The sequence below is a fragment of the Loxodonta africana genome, chromosome 2 (assembly GCF_030014295.1).
Source record: "Loxodonta africana isolate mLoxAfr1 chromosome 2, mLoxAfr1.hap2, whole genome shotgun sequence".
In the NCBI taxonomy this organism is placed as follows: Eukaryota; Metazoa; Chordata; class Mammalia; order Proboscidea; family Elephantidae; genus Loxodonta; species Loxodonta africana.
In genome coordinates this window covers 48,071,969-48,091,345 of record NC_087343.1, presented here as the reverse complement: position 1 = coordinate 48,091,345, position 19,377 = coordinate 48,071,969, and the positions used below count along the sequence as shown (strand labels likewise).

Genomic DNA, 19,377 nt, shown 5'->3' with positions numbered 1-19,377 from the left:
AAAAGGATCTCAGAAGAGCCTCTGAAACTTGCTCTTGAACATACAGAAGCTAAAGCAAAAGGAAGAAATGATGAGGTAAAAGAGCTGAACAGTAGATTTCAAAGGGTAGCTCAAGAAGACAAAGTATTATACTGACATGTGCAAAGACCTGGAGATAGAAAGCCAAAAGGAGAGACCATGCTGGGCATTTCTCAAGCTGAAACACTGAAAAAAAATTTTAAGCCTGACTTGCAATATTGAAGGATTCTGCGGGGAAAATATTAAATGACCCAGGAACCATCAAAAGCAGATGAAAGGAATATACAAAGTCATACCAAAAAGGACCGGTGGACATTCCAACCATTTCAGGAGGTAGCATATGTTCAGCAACCAATGGTACTGAAGGAAGAAGTTGAAGCTGCACTGAAGGCACCAGCAAAAAACAAGGCTCCAGGAAATGACAATACCAACTGAGATGTTCAACAAACAGATGCAGTGCTGGAAGTGCTCACACGTTTATGTGAAGAAATTTGGAAGACAGCTACCTGGCCAACCAACTGGAAGAGATCCATATTTATGCCTGTTCCCAAGAAAGGTGATCCAATGGAATGCGGAAATTATCAAACAATATCATTATATCACACACAAGTAAAATTTTGCTGAAGATCATTCAAAAGTGGCTGCAGCAATATAGCAACAGGGAACTGGCAGAAGTTAGAGCCAGATTCAGAAGAGGATGTGGAACCAGGGATATCATTGTTGATGACAGACGGATCCTGGCTGAAAGCAGAGAATACCAGAAAGACATTTATCTGTGTTTTGTTGACTATGCCAAGGCATTTGACTGTGTGGATCATAACAAATTATGGGTAACACTGCAAAGAATGGGAATTTCAGAATATTCAATTGTGCTCATAAGGACTGTCTACATAGATCAAGAGGCAGTCGTTCAAACAGAACAATGGAAATACTGCTTGGTTATAATCAGAAAAGGTATGCGTCAGGGCTGTATCCTTTTACCATACTTATTCAATCTGTATACTGAGCAAATAATTCAGGAAGCTGAACCATATGAAGAAGACTGGGGCATCAGCATTGGAGGAAGACTGCGTTACGCGGATGACACAACCTTGCTTGATGAAAGTGAAGAGGGCTCAAAGCACTGACTGCTGAAGATTAAAGACCACAGCCTTCAGTATGAATTAACCTCAACATAAAGAAAACAAAAATCCTCACAACTGGATAAGCAACATCCTGATAAATGAAGAAAAGATTAAAGTTGTCAAGGATTTCATTTTACTTGGATCCACAATCAGCACCCATGGAAGCAGCAGTTGAGAAATCAAAAGATGCATTGCATTAGGCAAATCTGCTGCAAAAGACCTCTTTGAAGTGTTGAAAAGCAAAGATGTCACCTTGAAGATAGGGTGTGCTTGACCCAAGCTATGGTGTTTTCAATCGCCTCACATGATGCAAAAGTTGGACAATGAATAAGGAAGACTGAAGAATAGATGCCTTTGAATTATGGTGTTGGCAAAGAATATTGAATATACCATGGACTGCCAAAAGAACAAACAAACCTGTCTTGGAAGAAGTACAACCAGAATGCTCCTTAGAAGCAAGGATGGGGAGACTACATCTCACATTCTTTGGACATGTCAGAATGATCAGTCCCTGGAGAAGGACATCATGGGTGGTAAAGTAGAGGGTTACCTAAGAAGAGGGAGACCCTCAATGAGATGGATTGACACAGTGGCTGCAACAATGGGCTCAAGCATAACAAGGATTTTAAGGATGGTGGAGGACCAGGCAGTGTTTTGTTCCATTGTACATGGGGTCGCTATGAGTCAGAACCAACTGGATGGCACCTAACAAGTTTTCAGACATAGATCGCCATCCTGTCTCCCTAGTCTGTCTTAACTCAGAGGCTTCACTGAAACCTGTCCACTGTGGGTGACCCCTGCTGGTATCTGAAATATTGGTGGCATCATTTCCAGCCTCACAGCAACACACAAACCACCACAGTATGACAAACTGAGAACTTTTCTTCATGGGTCATTTGACTGCCCTGCCCAGATCTTAAATCTGCCGTATCTCCAGAGAGGCCTCGTTTATTTTAAGCAGAAATGGTATTTGGTCATTATTTCTAGGCCTCTTTTGTGGCCTTTATATAAGAAGAAAATATGAGTTCATAGTGATATATCCCATTGAAATTTAGGATAACAGATTTCTACTTCTGATTTATTTGTTTCTCTTACACTCCAAGTCCTTGTTCCTAATCATATTAATGTAGTTATTAACAATGTAACTACTGAGGAGTTTAAGATTTCTCTATCACTCTTATTGTCCTTGGGAACATCCCACTAGAGATGTAAAAATCACTCTGCTTTAGAGATACTTGAAACATTCCTGTGTATTTAAGCCACCAGCTTGATACACAATACTGCTATATTTGTTTCGCTTTGCTTTTGATTTTTAGGGGCTGCTTTTCATTTTAAATTTTGATTTAATCTCGTTTTATATGTACGCAGTTCCAAAGTCAAAATTCATGGAACATTCAGATAAGTCTAGCTTCCCTCCTGGCCCCTCCCTCCCTTTCTCTCTTATAGTAACCATTTTTAAGTTTTCGGTTGTTCTTAGTTTTAAGAAAAAAAAATTTTTAATATAAACAAATAAGGTTATACACATACACACATTTATAGCCTCTTTTTTTAAAAATAAATATTATACATAAGGAGTCCTGGTAGTGCATAGTTAAGCGCTCAGCTGCTGAAAGGTTGGCAGTTCAACCCCACCACCCGCTTAGTGGAAGAAAAGACCTGGCGATCTGTTCCTGTAAAGATTAAGGCCTAGGAAACCCTATGGGGCAGTTCTACTGTGCCCCCTATAGTGTCACTATGAGTTCGAATCAACTGGACAGCACACAACAACATACTATATAAGGGACATTGGTGTTTTTCAGTGGTAAAATTCTCACCTTCCACCCAGGAGATCCAGGTTCGATTTCCGGCCGATACACCTCAAGCACAAGCCACCATTCCTGTCAGTGGAAGCTTGCATGTTGGTATGATGCTGAACAGGTTTCAGGGGAGCTTCCAGACTAAGATGGTTAGGAAGGAAGCTCTGGCAATCTACTTCCAAAAACTGGCCAAAGAAAACCCTGTGTATGGATTACAAGGGTCTGATCCACAGCTGATCGTGGGGATGGTGCAGGACTCGGCAGCGATCCGTTTTGTTGTACATGGGGTCAGGGGCCAACTCCATGGCAGCTAACATACTATACACATTTTCCACGTTGTTTTTCACTTAATGATATGATCATTCCATATATATATATATATATACTCATTGATTTTTATAGCTACATACTTAGTTATATGGATATACTATGGTTTAGAGTAACCAATTTTTAAATAGGGTTATGTATAGTATTTAGATGACTAATCGATCCTTAAATGCCTCTGACTTGTGAGTTAAAACATGAGACCAAAAGGTTCTAGAAGCCAAGTCAGTCAAGCCAACTGAAAAATGGAGAAATTTGTATACAGTGGATACAAATATGTATGTGTGTGTGTGTATATATATATGTATATATAGCTAAACAATTTTTATAGGCTTTCTTCTGGTCACACCCATAAAAAACATCTGAGGTGCCTAGCTAGGCCATGATTTCTTCTTCGAAATCTGCTTCCCATATAGAATGGCAAGCACCACTTCAACTGAGGAAAGAGCAGTGAGTGCTTACTGGCCAGAACAAGAGTTTGTCATACAACTCTACTAGCTGATAAGTGAAATGCAGAAGCAGAAATTAAAGAACACAGTAATTGTAATAGCTAACTCTCTTGAGCTCTTACCATGTGCTAGGTACTGAACGATAAGCACTCTGAACATTAGCTCATTTAATCTTCAATAATCTGTGAGGTAGGTACTCTCACTGTTCCCATGTTAAATAACAGAATATTAAATTGCACAGCTGGGGTTTGAACTCAGGTCTTCTGGCTCTAAAGCCTACCCTGTCTGAAAGTTTTTAGGACCAGAGGAAATAATATCCAGAAGTTAGAACAGTAAACTGAGATGATAAAAGCTTTCACTCTGACACAACACCCAAATATAAAAGAAAGCAAAAAACTACAAACAAATATGGGAGTGTGGTTTTATTTAAAAAAAAAAAAAAAAGTATGCTTCAAAACATTTTACTTGGATAATTTAATAAGCAGAAATATCAGTACCAGTGTGAATACATAGTGTATACTTTAACTGTGCATACATTAAATGTATTTTAATGCAATACTTTCATAACATATCATCTCAACCTGTGTTAATAATACAAGGAAGTGATACCGGAGAACTACAGAATCCTGGCATCTATGGCAGATGGGGTAGCCTTATGGGAGTCAGGAAAGGAACATGAGAAGGTAGAGAGAAGTGACAAGCAATCTAAAACTGCTGTGTCAAGCTGCAGGTTTTTTCATGCCATTAAAATGAATCTGGGAATACCTTTAGACACAGTTTACACCTTAATGAACATCAGAGAATTTACAGTAAGCCTGCAAAGCTAGGAATGTAATTTTATTGTGGGTGTATAGGTATGATTCTCACCTCACTCTACTGTATGCAAAGGAGTAAGGACAAGCTTTTAGTCACGGTTTTTAGGTTTTTATCTTAATAAGCATCAAACAATTCACAGTAGCCAGAAACCCTATAAATGGAGTAAAGCAGACAGGCCTTTAATTGAGTCTTAAAGCCTATTCAACCATCAGAAAATTCATACTGGGAAAGAACCATACAGATTTAAGGACTACGAAAAGTCCTTTACCAGAGTTTCTAATTTTGGTAACCATCAGAGAATTCAAACCAAAGAAAAACCCCAACTGTAATAAATGTGACAAGGTCTTTAGGTATCACTCACCCCTCTGTAAAGCCCACACTAGAGAGAACCCCTTTAAATGTAATCAAAGTAAGGTCTTAAGCAGTGAGTCATTCCTTTATTCAGTATCAGAAATTCCTTAAGAAAGAGAAAATTTATGAATGCACTGAATATGCAAGGCGTTTAACCAAGGGGATGGAATTTGAGGACACAAATGGTAAAGCAGCGGAAAGGTACTTAGAGGTGCCTTCCCAACCTCCCTAAATAAAACCACCCCTCTCCCCAGCATCACACCAGCCCCTTCATAGTGCGAAGGCTTTCATTTTCTTCATGGCACTCACGACTTGATACGCTATACGTTCATTCCTTAAAATGCTTATTGTCTAAATTCCTGCCCTAGAATACAAGCTCCAAAAGAGGAGGGTGTTTTACCAGACTACATCCTCAGTGCCTAGGAAAGAATGTGACACGTAGTAGGCACAAAACAGAAAGTTGTTGTAAAAATGAATTGTAGTTTCCTTATGTGGAATATTTGGTATCTTGAAGTTGTATCATTTTAAATGAAACAAAATCCACTTAGGAGGCTGTAACACATACAAAAATGTGTTGTTAGTTCACTGTTTCATAATACACCAGAGTAAAAAGCATTGTATGTGTAATGGTCTACAAACTACTCTCCAATTCTGTATGGGATGGAAAAGTTGTATAAAAAGCACCACCCAGTGATACCCTCATAATTGTACCAACCAACCCAAATGGTTCACAAGGGTCATGAAGGCAAAATCAAAGTTCCCAGCTTTTAAAGAGAAAGTTCTACTGTTTTCTCAGGCTGGGAATCTACGTAACACTTTACATCTCTGAGGGCTGCTTATATTCCCTATTTGTCTTCTCAACCATGGCGGTTTGGAATCCAATGGCAATCCTTTTGTACAGAATTCGGCACTTAGAATCACGCATCTTCTTAATTCAAAAGAATATGAAATGCCTATCATACATTAAGCCCTATGTTAAGCTCTGTGGTTATAATAAAGATGAGCTTTAAGAATATGGAGTTCACAAACTAGCACAGAAAATAATGACAAGGCAATGTGATCAGTGGGATAATATGGGAGAGGAGGATTACGGGAGCAAAAGCTAAGAGCATCTAATTTTGACTGGAAGGTACTGGAAAATGCCTTATTGACACAGTATCACTGGAGCTGGGGCCTAAAGGACAAGTAGGTATGAACTTGGCCACAGGAAGGGAAAAGTATTCCAAGCCGAAATACAGTAGTAATGAAGTCTGCAAGGGCACTGAGGGAAGAGAACAGGACGTACATTTGGGGAAGGAACTGAAAGTACTTGAGATTAATTGTGATGCTCCAGAAGGTATAGGGAGGAAAGGTGATGCATGCCTGTGGGCTTTTTTTTTTTAATTCTTATTGTGCTTTTAAGTGAAAGTTTACAAATCAAGTCAGTCTCTCATACAAAAATTTATATATGCCTTGCTATATACTCCTAATTGCTCTCCCCCCCCTCATGAGACAGCACACTCCTTCCCTCCACTGTCTCTTTTCATGTCCATTCTGTCAGCTTCTAACCCCCTCTGCCCTCTCATCTCCCCATCCAGATAGAAAAAGTCTGTGGTTTTAAAATCATATTAAAAACGATTTAAGTCTTTATATTTAGAAAGCACAAAGCTATTTTCACAGTTGTTGTTAGGTGCCATCAAGTCCATTCTGACTCAAGGCAACCCGACAGGACAGAGTAGAACTGCCCCATAGTGTGTTCTTGGTTGAAAAATTTATAGCAGTATATCACCAGGTCTTTCTCCCTTGAAGCTGCTGGGTGGGACTGAACCGCCGACCTTACAGTTAGCAGTTAAGCACTTAACTGTTTGTGCCACCAGGGCCCCTAAATCTGCTAAAAGCTAAGTTAAATAAAAATCTTAGCTGTGTAACGATAAGCAAGTGAGGCAGAGACAGGGATGGGGAGAGATCCCCCTTGTTCCAAAAAGCTCTATCAGGATTTTTATGTTTATCAAAAAGGAATACCAGGTATAGAAGCAAGATGGCAGCATAACCAGTCGCACCCTCACATCCTCTACAATAAAACCAGGAGAAAACAAGTAAAAATCAATGGAACTGATAATCTTGGAACTCTAGACAACAGCTGAAGAGTTGGAGAGCCAAAGTGAACACTGAATCAAGAAAAAGAAAGAACACCGACAATAGGGAAGCAGTAATTCGTGGACCGTCCTCATCCTACTCACCAGCCCAGCTCAGAGTGGCCACCTTGGGCAGCTGCAGAAGGCACCATCGAACAAAGAACCAGCAGAGGGACAGCACAGAAGACACAGGCTGGGACAGAGATACTGAGTAAATGGCCCTGGGATGAAGCGGCACAGTGGTCATGGCTCGTACTGGGACGGTGCACACAGGCACACCATGGGTTTAAATCCTGGGAACTCCAGGAAAGTGCTACTGGGTCAAACAGTGCAGACTGGACTGTATGAGTACCCAGGCTGGAGGCAGGAAAGCTGAAGCAAGTAGCCCTAGGAAAGGACAAAGGGAAGGTACAGCAGTGTAGACTTGAGCCCCTGTGTCCTGGGAAAGTGCACCACCAGGAGAAGAAAATGAATCAGAATTTATGAACGCTCACACTAAGGGCCAGAAAAACTGAGTGGGCATCCTTAGGAAATGTACAGATAGACACGCTGAATACAGAGTGGGCTGAAAGTACAAACCCAGCTGTCCTAAGAAAGGGGCACAGAGAAACAGCAGGCTGTCAATGACAGCACATTTCTTAGGTGTACGAGAAGGGTCCTCTTAACTTCAGACTCTGAAGCCAGAACAGGTCTCTGGGGTGAACAGTGTGGGAAGCTCACGCCCCTTTCCTATCCAGACAACCCATGCTGTCAACAAGTACACTCAGCCCCTCTGCTTTTGGATCCGAGGCCATAGGAACCAAACATCCGCTGTGGGACCCACTCATCAGCTACAGGACCTGACCATAAGCTAAACCACCCATCAGCAGCAGCATTGGAACTACTTAGCTGCCAGTGGCTCCAAAGCCAGAAACAGATCTCCTGAGCGTAACGTGTGGAGAGCCTCCACCCTTACTCTTTCCAGAGCAGCAAAGTCTGGGAAACACCCAGCAGCCACCTGATGGCTGACCCAGGGTGCCATGCAGGCCACAGTACATGAATCATCAGCCCTGACACAGAGAGGAAACGCTGACGCAGTGCAGACCAAGTCACCTGTATAATCAGACTTGAGACAGTGCAGCTAGGTGAATACTGCTCAGGCAGGAGTTCCTGTGAGTCCAGGGAAGAAGCAACAAAATGAGCACAGCATGGACTGGTAATCATGAACAGTGAGAACACATGGTGAATCAGCAAAAAGTTGCTGTTTCCAAGGTAAGACTCTGAGGGTGGTGTAGTATAGTAAACAGTCCAGGGAGAGGAGTCTAAGGGCATGTCTGTGTCAGCTACAGCTCTGGGGTAAGTGAGCTAGTATCAGAGTTGTATGGTTGGTGCACACAGGGAGGGAGGTCTGTACTAAACAATCAGAGACAGCCAGTATATCCAACAAGGGGCAGGTACTAAAGGGGCACAGCTGGTATCCCTCAAGGGAGAGGAGTCTGATACCAGAGAGATACAGTTAACATCTCCAATATTTGGAGGGAAGGTGACCATAACCAGTACTACAAGAGACAGAGTTCACTGCTGTAACAACTAGGCCAGCACATCCACTTAGGGAAACAGGAGGTGAAACAGTGACAGAAGCGCTCAGAGGGAAACTGATAACAATAAATAACTGCATTAAAAAAAGAGCTTCCAGTTAAGGTGGCAGCTTAGACAGACACACCATAACGTCCCCGTACAACAATGACTCAAGAAACTAACACAGACACGAAGAACAACCTCAGATTCCAGAATATCAAACAGAAGGCTGAAGAAATAGACTGAGCACTGGTGGGAAGGAGACATAGAACTAGACCAGCGGGAACGCTGAGATTTGAGGATTGTTTGCACCCTGCCTGCTGATCTGGGACAGCATGGACATTTTGGGGCAACAGAAAGCAGCATCCTCAGTTACGGAGTCCACAAAGGCAACTTCACAGAAAACAGAGACAGAGATACTATGTAAACAAACCTGGAAAGAAACAACGAGGTGAGCAGGACACATGACAGGACTGGGTACTTCCAAGAGGGTGACAAACAAGCTAAAGATCTGTAGCTTTGAACCTAGGAAACCACAGGGAAATGTTACTGGAACAAAGTGAGGTTGACTGAATCGTTGGAGCCTCAGGACAAGGGACAGAAAAGACAGAGTGCACATTCAAGGAGGGGCAAATGGAAATTACAGGAGAATGGGCATGAGCTCCAGAGTCCTTGCGAGTGTAGAGAAGAAAGGGAACTAGGAATTGGTACCTGGACTGGTTGTCAGAGGTGCCTGTCCATTTGAACAGGAACTCTCATTGAATAGTCAATCTGCAAAGTAATAGTCAGGATACCCTCCCCCAAGAACCCACCCTGTGCTACCCCCACCTCCCATATGCACACGCACAGGCCCACGGCCACCCCCCACCCATTTGCACATGCAGTCCATATCCATGTGCAGGCCCGGGTTCCCCCAACATCCGTGGGTGCCTGGAAGAGCAGAGGCCCTGCTCCACCCCACCCCCTTCCTGGCTGCAGGCCATCTGCACATGTACGCAGGTCTCATGACAACCCTCTCTCATCCTACCCGTTCATGCCCACACAGGTACCAGATGCTGGTCCATGCCTGCTTGGAGAACCTGCCTCACCTACTTGGGAAGTGCTGCTTCCCTGTGACTTGGCAGATGACCCATCCCTCTCTCCAGGGGCCATACTACCTGTTCATGCCAATGTGGAGGGATTGCAATGCTCCTTAAGTACTGCAAAGGGATGCTGACCACCCAACACCTTGCACCTCATGACGCGGGAAGGGCCCTGCTCTCTCATGTCCATGTAATCCTCCATGCCTAATTGCACAGGACCCCATGTGTGACCCACCATACCTAACAATGGGAGGAAACCTCACACAGCCAACTGCAGCACCAAAGCTATACATAGTCCAATAACACAAAACAACAATAATTAATACATAGAAAGGAAAGTAATCTAAAGAGAAAGGTAAGAAGCTAAACTCCCAAAATATTAAAACAAATGAAAAAATGCAATAAAAAAACATATAAATAAAACCTTAATGTCTTGAAGACAGCAATAAATTACAAACCATATGAAGAGACAGAAAAAGATGGCTCAATGAACATCTTATGTAAACAACCAAGAACAGACACAATTAGAGACCTCAGCCTTCTGATCATCAAATAAAGGGTTGAAGAAACAGACTAAACACTAACTAGAAAGAGAGATAGAGCAAGGACAGCAGGAAAGCAGAGATTTGCAGACTGTCCATACCCTAGCTGCTGGCTCCATGCAACACAGCCATTTGGGGGCAGCTACAAACAACACCTGAGTGAGGAGCCTAGGAAAAGATCATCATGGAAAACAGAGCCTGAGACAGAGATACTGTGTACACAGCCCCAATGAGGCGAGCAAGTGACACACCAGGTCTGGGCATGCCTGAGAGCGAAACATGGATGCAACATAGCTTTGAAATCAGTGAACCACAGGGAAGTGCTGGTGGAACAGAGTTATGTGGGCTAGATTGTAAGAACCTCGGTACAGGACACAGACGAAACACGGAGTGCACATTTGTGCAGGGGCAAAGGAAATAACAGGAGGGTGGATATGATCTCCAGCGTCCCTGGTGAGTACAGAGAAGAGAGGGAGCTAGGCTGCTTACACGAATTCACGCAGAGGGCTCCCTCCACCAATGAGACCGGGCTGTTAGCATATGTGTACTATTGTTTTGAGTTAATAATTCATACAAAGGAAGGGAAGGAACCTGAAGAAAAAAAGAAGCTAAGCTCCTGACATAGCAAAATAAACCAAAAAACCTTAATGTCTCAAAGACAGCAGACAATTACAAAGCATATGGAGAGACAGAACAATATGGTTCAAAGGTCTCAGAGGAAAGACAGATAATGGAACTATCCAATAAAGGCTTCAAAAAACTATTATTAAGTCTCCTCAAAGAGATTAAGAAAAACATGGAAAAAAATCTACAAGAATTCAGGAAACAATACGAAAACAAAATGAGACATTCCACTGAGAATTGTTTAAAAAAAAAAACCTAGAAAATTCCAAAGCTTAATAATAAAGCAGCAGAAATAAACAATTCCATAGACAGAGAAGTAGAACTGAAACAATGGAAAAAAGAATCAGTGAAATAGACAAATCCTTGGAGATTACTCAGTTTGAGGAACAAAGAAAAGAGAATGAAGAAAAACACATCAGCAAGTGGAAATGATATAATGGAAATTCCAGAAGGAGAAAAAAAAAAAAAAAGAGTTCAGAAAGAATCTTTGTAGAAATAATGGTAGAAAACTTCCCAAACATCACGGAAGAGGTGAAGATTTTCACCCAAGAATCTCAATGAACTCCATATAGGATAGATCCCAAGAGAAACACACTATGACATATCATAATCAAACTTTCCAGAAGCAAAATCAAAGAAAAAGAATTTTGAGAGAAGCACGAGAAAAGCAAAATATCACCTACGAAGTGGCCTCAATAAGAATTTACACTGATCCCTCATCAGAAACTATGCCCGCAAGAAGGCAATGGGATGATATATACAAAGTCCTGAAAGAAAAGAACTGTCAACCAAGAATAATACAGGCATGCATCACTTAACATCCACGATACATTCTGATTTGGACAATATGTGAACACCATATTACATATAGGAGTCCCAAGGTTACAAGCACCCACCCCCACCTGCTGTTCTGCCCACCTAAAGAGCAGGAGCAGTCTGAGCCCCATGGACCCTCTACTGCCACCTGCCCACCGGACGAAGTCCCAGAGCTGTATCCACCAGATACAGGCGGCCAGGCTTGCTGGGTGTGCAGGCTGGGCAGGGGCTACACCAGCAGCCACAACAGGACATTGAGCACATCCAGGCACACAGCAGAGAGTGCACCAGGGGCACAGAGAGGTATCCGTGCGGACTGGGCAGCGAGCAGGTGTATGGGTACAAGGAACATGGCTGGCAGTACATGTAATGTCCAAATCACCACTCTGTGGGTATGACTGCTTCCTGATCATGTACAGCTGACACTACGACCAGAAGCTAGGAGCCTGCAAGTCCCCAAGCCCTGATGGTGCCTTTGCCAGTGCTCATGGCAGGAGCAAAGAAGCCGCAGCAGGCACTGCCGTGTGCCTGGAGTGAATGGGTGCATGGCTGCTGGCCGGGTGAATGAAGCCAGGAGGAGGGAAAGGAAGAGAAGGAGGTGCTGCAGGGACTGGGATGCACCCTGAAGCCACACTGCTTTCACTCTAGAGAAGTGGGGTCTCTGGAGTTAAAACAAAACAAAACCTATTGTTGTTAAGTCAAACTCCAACTTACAGTGACCCTGTATTGGACAAAGTACAACTGCCCCCACGTGGTTTCCAAGGCTGTAGTATTTACAGAAGTAGACTGCCACATCTTTCTCCCGTGGAGTGGCTGATGGGTTCAAACCACCAACCTTTCGATTAGCAGCTGAGTGCTTAGCCACTGTGCCACAAAACCCTTTTGTGACCCATGGAACACATGGTATACCAACCACTTTTCATGCCTCTGGAGTTCTTTAGGAAGGAGGCAGTCCAATTTTAATGCATTTACCTCAAGGTAAAATGTGTGAAACTCAAGAATCCTGAGTTGGAGCCTCATTTTTTTTATAAATTGAGCATTATATTAGGTGATGTCTCCTAGATGTGTGAGATTTTCTAAACTTTTGACAGATTTGCCTTTACTTCTATGAGATAAGCCTCCTCACTGTGTTTCCCAGTTATATTGTTCTCCTCAGAATATACTTATCATAAGAATAAGCTATCCTTAGCCTTCATTCAGTCATAGTGAACATTTTCTCCCTGACACCATTCATTGTTTCCAGGTGTTACTGGCTCCCTGTTCTGCTTTGAGTCTTTGTTTTACATTCTTTCAGGATGGCTTTTCTAGCTTCTGCATTCCATCTTAGGACTCAATCACTGCATCCATGTATAGCAGTTGGAATGCACAGCTGTGCACAGTCCTGCAATATTCCAGGGCAGCTGTTTCTGCTTCTTAGCTGTTAGTACTGTTTTTGTTATAAAGAAGAATACACAGTAGTGGTAATTTTCCTGAGATTCAAATTTTTTAGTTTTATTTATTTGGTGTGTTAAGTACGGCTTTTGCAGTAAGGAAGAATGCATTGTACCATGTTTTAAAAAGTTACATGAAAAATAATAAAAAGGCTAAGAAGAAGGGGACTGAAATAAAATACATGTGCAATCATTGCCAAGTGCCTTCATGTTTTACCTAATGTTTTGCAAATTATCAGGAAATAAAATAAAACAGAACAATTTTAATAGCGCCATTATTTACTACCTCCAGAGTTTACTGGGGCAGCTGCGTTCCCACATAATGGGTATCAAAATCCGTAACAAAAATCCTGAATTGGTCCTTTAATCAGCATTCCTTCCATTAGTAAAAACACACAGTATCAACAAAAAATTTTAAATGAGAAAATAATAGGGTCTTGAAACCATTAGGGGAAAATAATAAGCAAAAGGAGAGCTGCGTTTCCTTAAAAAAATTTAAAAAACTTTATGGGATTACAGGCATATGTGCAATCAGATGTTGCCCAAAAGGATGCTATGTGGTAAAAAAGAAAAAAAAAAAATTTTTTTTTGACTATATATCCAAAAAACTGTCATTCAAAAATGAGGGCAAAATTAGGATATTCCCAGATCAACAGAAATTTAAGGGAATCTGTAACTACCAGACAAGCCCTACAAGAAATATTAAAGGGAGTCCTATAGAATGAAAAGCCACCACACCAGACAACAACTTGGAGTAATACATACAGCAAGGGACAGCTGGTAAATACAACAAGCAAGTCCTTCACTCTCTATAATGACAAACTTATAGGGAGATGATTAAAAAAAGCAAGAGAGAATAACTACTATTTACGTATAACAATAAAACAAATTTAAACTAGGAATACAGGGATGCCACAATACAAAGAAACAATTGATGGTAACATCCAAATAAAACAATGAGGGCCTGGGGTAGACAGAGACTTTTATATGTATTAAAACACCCACTGCCATTGAGTCAATTCCAACTCATAACGACCCTACAGGACAGAACAGAACTGCCCTATGGGGTGTCCAAGGAGCACCTGGTGGATTCTAACTTCCAAGCTTTTTGTTAGCAGCTGAACTCTTAACCACTATGCCACCAGGGTTTCCATTATATATATTAGAGAAGTCAAATTGTAGCTTTAATTGTAAGATATTAAACATAATCCTCATGGTAACCTCAGAGAAAAGTAAATAACAAAATTATACACCAAAATAAAGAAAAACAAAATAGTTCAACACCTACTAAAAAAAAGAATAACAAAAGGGAGACAAAAGCTATAGATAAAAAGGACTCCGTGTTGGAAGAAAAGAGAAAAAAACTCATAAAATAATGTACAATAAAATGGCAAAAATAAATCCTCCCCTATCAATATTTACCCTGAACGTCAGTGGATTAAGTGCTCCCATCAAAAGGCAGGAAGCCCTGGTGGCGTAGCGGTTAAGAGCTACGTCTGCTAACCAAAAGGTTGCCAGTTCAAATTCACCAGGCACTCCTTGGAAACTCTATAGGGCAGTTCCACTCCATCCTACACGGTCGCTATGAGTTGGAATTGACTCGATGGCAATGGGTTTTTTTAATCAAAAGGCAGAGTGTGGCAGATTAGATAAGAAAACAAGATTCATCTATACACTGTCTACAAGATATACATCTTAGATCCAAAGACACAAACAGATTAAAGTGAGGGGATGGAAAAGCGTGTCCCTTGCAAATACAGATATGCGTTCCTTAATGTTCTGTGAAATACAATGTGTGATTTGGATGTTGTGTGAACCAGGGCTTTGAACCAATTTGGAATAGTTCATTACATGCCAATGTAAATGAGGGGAGTATACCTGTTGCACAGCAACCAAATCTTTTGCCCACTGGATTTTGACCTGAGTAGGAAAAAAACAGCGGTGTCCTGCTCAAAAATGGCGGCAAAGAGCGCCACTTTTGATGTGTGTTATTTTCCACAGTCCTGCCAATAATCTAGTCTCCTGCATGGATCCTGAAAGTTTCAGGAGCCTGATGTGTGAGACTGGATTATTGGCAGGACTGTGGAGAGCCACACACATTTAAAGCAGCACTGTCAGCCACCATCTCTGAGCAGGGCACCACTGTTTGTTTCCTACTCAGGTCAAAATCCGATGGGCAATTTGGTTTGCTATTCAGTGTGTACACTGCCCTCATTTACATCTGCAATTATTGAACCATCAGGAACAGATTTGAAGCCCTGGTGCAAAACACCAAACTATATACAGGAGAGAGATGTGCAGGATGGTCACCAGTCGAGCCTGGGACCTGCACCACCACCACTTGACCAAGGGACTACGAAAAATCTTTGGCTCCACTGCGGGCTCCCTTCCCTTTCTTTCTCCCTGCCTTCCTTCACCCAGTCCCCTAACGGGCTTTAAACTCTTCTAGCCTTGTTCTCCCCTCCTCTGCCTCCACCTCCTCTCCAGGACATCTTTCCCGCTCCTCCTCCCACCACTGCCACAGCCTGGGCTGCTCAGTGGCCACCACCAAGGGAGAAACCACAATCTTGGGTCCAGGAATGATGCACAGAGTGCCCTGGCCAAGTGAGGTGGTGGCTTTGAGGGGCATCGCCCTCGGTGGCTCCAGTGGCATCTGTGCGATCCCTGCCTGAGGTGAGTGTGGTGGAACAGGTAGCCAAGGATAGGCACAATGACACCCTTCACCTGCTATCCCAGGGCTGGGGCTGACAAGGGACCCTGAGTGCTAGTGAGAGACAGACAGGATCTGTAGTACTTAGCAAAGTACATCCGCTATGTCCCATTTTCCAATTGGGATTTCTGAACTTTATTATAATGTCATGAAATCACGGATGTATAAGCAGTTGGATGTTGCCCAAACAGATATTATGCGATGTATACCTGCAGTAATCAAAGAAGAGCAGAGGTGGCCATTTTGATATCAGAAAGATGAAGATGAGTTGTTTGGACATACTGAATTTAATATTACTATGTGATGTCTATCTATGTACCTATGTAAACACACTTAATAAAACCCATTGCTGTCGAGTCAATTCTGACTCATAGCAACCCTATAGGACAGAGTAGAGCTGCTCCACAAGGTTTCCAAGGAGCAGTTGGTAGATCTGAACTGCTGACCTTTTGGTTAACAGCCAAACTCCTAACCACTGTGCCACCAGAGCTCCAAACATCACTTAACAGGCAGTTAGAAATAAAGTGAACAGCTCAGGGGAGAAGCTGGAAGTCAAGCTAGTTTGGGAGTCAGTAGAGTCCCTGGGTGGTGCAAATGGATAAGTGCTCAACTAACTAAAAGACTTGTGGTCCAAACCTACCCAGAGGCACCTAAGAAGAAGGGCTTGGTGATCTGCTGCCAAAAGGTCCCAAACTCGAAACCCTTGCAGCACAAATCTACTCTGTAATACATGGAGTCACCATGAGTCAGAAGCAAATGGACAACTAATTACTGGTTTGGGGAGTCAGCCTAATATCATAAGTGGTAGATAAAGCTTTATCTATGAATGACATTGCCTAAGAAAGGTATTTGGAGTAAGTAAAAAGAAAAGGTACAAAGGAAGGGACAAGGGAAGTGAAGGAAAGAAAGAAAAAAGGTAGACCTCTAAAGGAGATCAGTAACTAAACGGTAGGCCCATAAAGATCAGTAACTTAAGGGTAAACCAAAAACTAAAAAAACCAATCTCAGTGCCATCGAGTCGATTACGACTCACAGGTAGCCCCAAGGAAATGAGAGAGATGGCAGACATGAAATCTGCTGCACAGGTGGGGATTAGCCCTCAATAGGAAGCAGGCTACTTCTCTTTCTCTACAAATAGGAAAAATGAGTAGGGTAAAACTGGTAAAGAGAAGCTGACCACCTCACACTCTCAATTTTCTCTACAATAGAAGGGCCATGAGCTGGAGGAGGAGACAGAGAGGGCCTGAGAAAATTGATGAGGTTTGGATTAGCCATAGTGGGAAAAAGGAACAAGGCCACACTAGTAATAAACAAAAGGTTTACACTGAGGGTTATTCTAAAGCTGGAGGCAAGACACTTGTAGTGATTCTACTCTGAAGGGCTGCATGAACTTCAACTGAAACTCAGCATCCCAGAACAGGTGGTTGGTTGGATTATTTCAATGTTGAGAGCTGCAGAACTACTAGGCTGAAGGACATAGGTAAGACAGATTTAAGAGAACTGGGAAGTGAGTGGTTCACAAGGTGTCCCATAGGGCTGAAGCTGGACAGGGAAGAAAAAAAATCAGAAAGGGGCTGATTGTTTAGGAGAAAAAAGATGCAGTCAAGAAAAGGAGGCTGTAAATACCTAAAAAAAAAAACCTAAAGAGATGGTAAAATAGAAATAAGAAAAGAAAAAAAATCAACAAAAATAAGGGACTGGAAAAGCTAGAAAGATGAGAACTGCCATCAGTTAATGAGGACTGAAATTTCAGATTTCAAAAAGAAAAACCTGATTAGCATTCAAGGTGTGGCCATGGGAGTAAGCTGCTGGAATGTGATAAAGTTAGCGGTGAATAAATCAAGAAACTCCACACCAAGAGTATGAAATAGACAGAAAGACTGTGAGGAAGATACCAAGTTAGGTTCTCTGGCCTTTACTACTCACACCTACTGTTAGAGGCAAAAAAAATATTAAAATTTCAGTACAGTATGATCAGGTGTCCCCTAAGGGCATATAAGCTAATAATGGTGGACTAATATAACTTGGTTTTTAATCTCCATTAATCACCTCATAAACCATGCATTTTCTTTTAAACAAAATAGGAAAATCATTTTAAAAGTTTTATAAAATGTCTACTACAGTAAAAATTTTAATTGCCATTAGTAATTCATGGTAAAATAATTAAACACAATGATTCCCTTCAGGAGTCTTTCATTATTTACCATATTTTGAATGTGGAATCTGCATATTAATCATTTTTCATTTTGCCTATTCTTATATCCATAGTACGTATTCAAAGAAACGGTGTAACTTGATTTTAATCTTAACAAACTTCAATACAGGGAGATTAAAAAATAACCTAAAGTAATAGAAAAATAATCTTTGGAAAACTAAATGGGGTTCCTCCTTAGTATTAGTTACAGGATATCCGTAGTTCAGGCTGAGTTAGAATAACACATGTGTTGTTTTAGAAATTAAAGAATCATTCCATCATAGGATTAAGAACATAAAATGAAGATAGTGCTGGCTTTTACGAGAGGGTAACTATGCTGTATTTTTTATGTAGTGTAACATTCTCAAACTCAGTGTCAACATGTCTTCTTTTCTAGAACTTTTCCATTTCATGGATCTTGTCTTTTTTTTGCGGGGGGGGTCTGTTTGAAAAGGAACAGATGAACTTACTACTTATGACAATGCTGAAAGAAATTTAAAATTTGTTTTGCATTTGTTGTATTCCATTCTTGTTCTCTCAGGGGTCCTTCACACACAGATACATACTTTTTCAAAATTTTTTCCCCTACTTCTCGGAAGTCCAAGGGTTCTTTGTGTGAAGTACAGCTTGCTCCAGCAGCATCAGAATCCACGTCATGATTTCCTGACTGTCGACTGGCACAATGCTTCAATCCCCAGTAACACATTTCTCCACTGTACATCATAGCCAGCAGATGAATGTCACTAAAAATTCCTGGGAAAGTCATTTAGGTTGAAAGATTAGAATTAAAAAAAAAAAAACAAAACTACTTATTAAAACTCTAATATGTTTCTTTTATGTCACTAACCATTTTACCTTCTCATATAACAGTAACATCTAGAAAAGCCAAATATTCCTAGTATAATCCTCATCTAATTGGCACTTTTATCTCTATTTTATCTATAAAAGGAAAAGGCTCATCACAAAAAAAATACCATCAGATAGTTTTTTTTTTTTTTTTTAAAAGAACCATCTAGGCCAGTAATTTCCTAACTTTTCTGGGGTCCTCTGTTGAGAATCTAATCTATGGCATTTCTTTCAGAACATAAACCCCAAATTCTAGGCACAATTTCATAGTACTCTCAAACTCCAGGTACCCCATCCATCAACAGAACTTTGATTTGGGGTACATGCTGGGGTCAATGATAAAGATACAGTGAAGTGTCCTACTCTCCTATAGTCCCACAAGTCTACAGAAACTAAGGTGCATCATAATGACCCTGAGAAGCCACGTGTAAGTTACGAGCTGTGTAACTTTGGGCAAATCACCAAAACTCTGTGAGCCTTGGTATAGAAATCTAAAAAATGAGAATTCGACATACCCTACATAGTTCTTAGAGTTTTCTTAAAGAAAACATGAAATAAAATCGTATAAGACATCACAGAAGAAA

General features: G+C 41.4%; 1 protein-coding gene across 2 annotated transcripts in view; it reads right to left on the bottom strand.

Moving 5' to 3' along the window:
* Positions 1–4,118: 4,118 nt before the first annotated feature.
* Positions 4,119–19,377, bottom strand: part of RIMOC1 (RAB7A interacting MON1-CCZ1 complex subunit 1) — a 39,772-nt gene continuing 24,513 nt past the window's right edge. For both annotated transcript variants that reach the window (XM_010588119.3, XM_010588118.3), the window contains exon 6: positions 4,119–18,700. In XM_010588119.3, the coding sequence (XP_010586421.1) occupies positions 18,417–18,700 (284 nt within the window). In that variant the 3' untranslated portion in view covers positions 4,119–18,416. The remainder of the gene's footprint in view (positions 18,701–19,377) is intronic.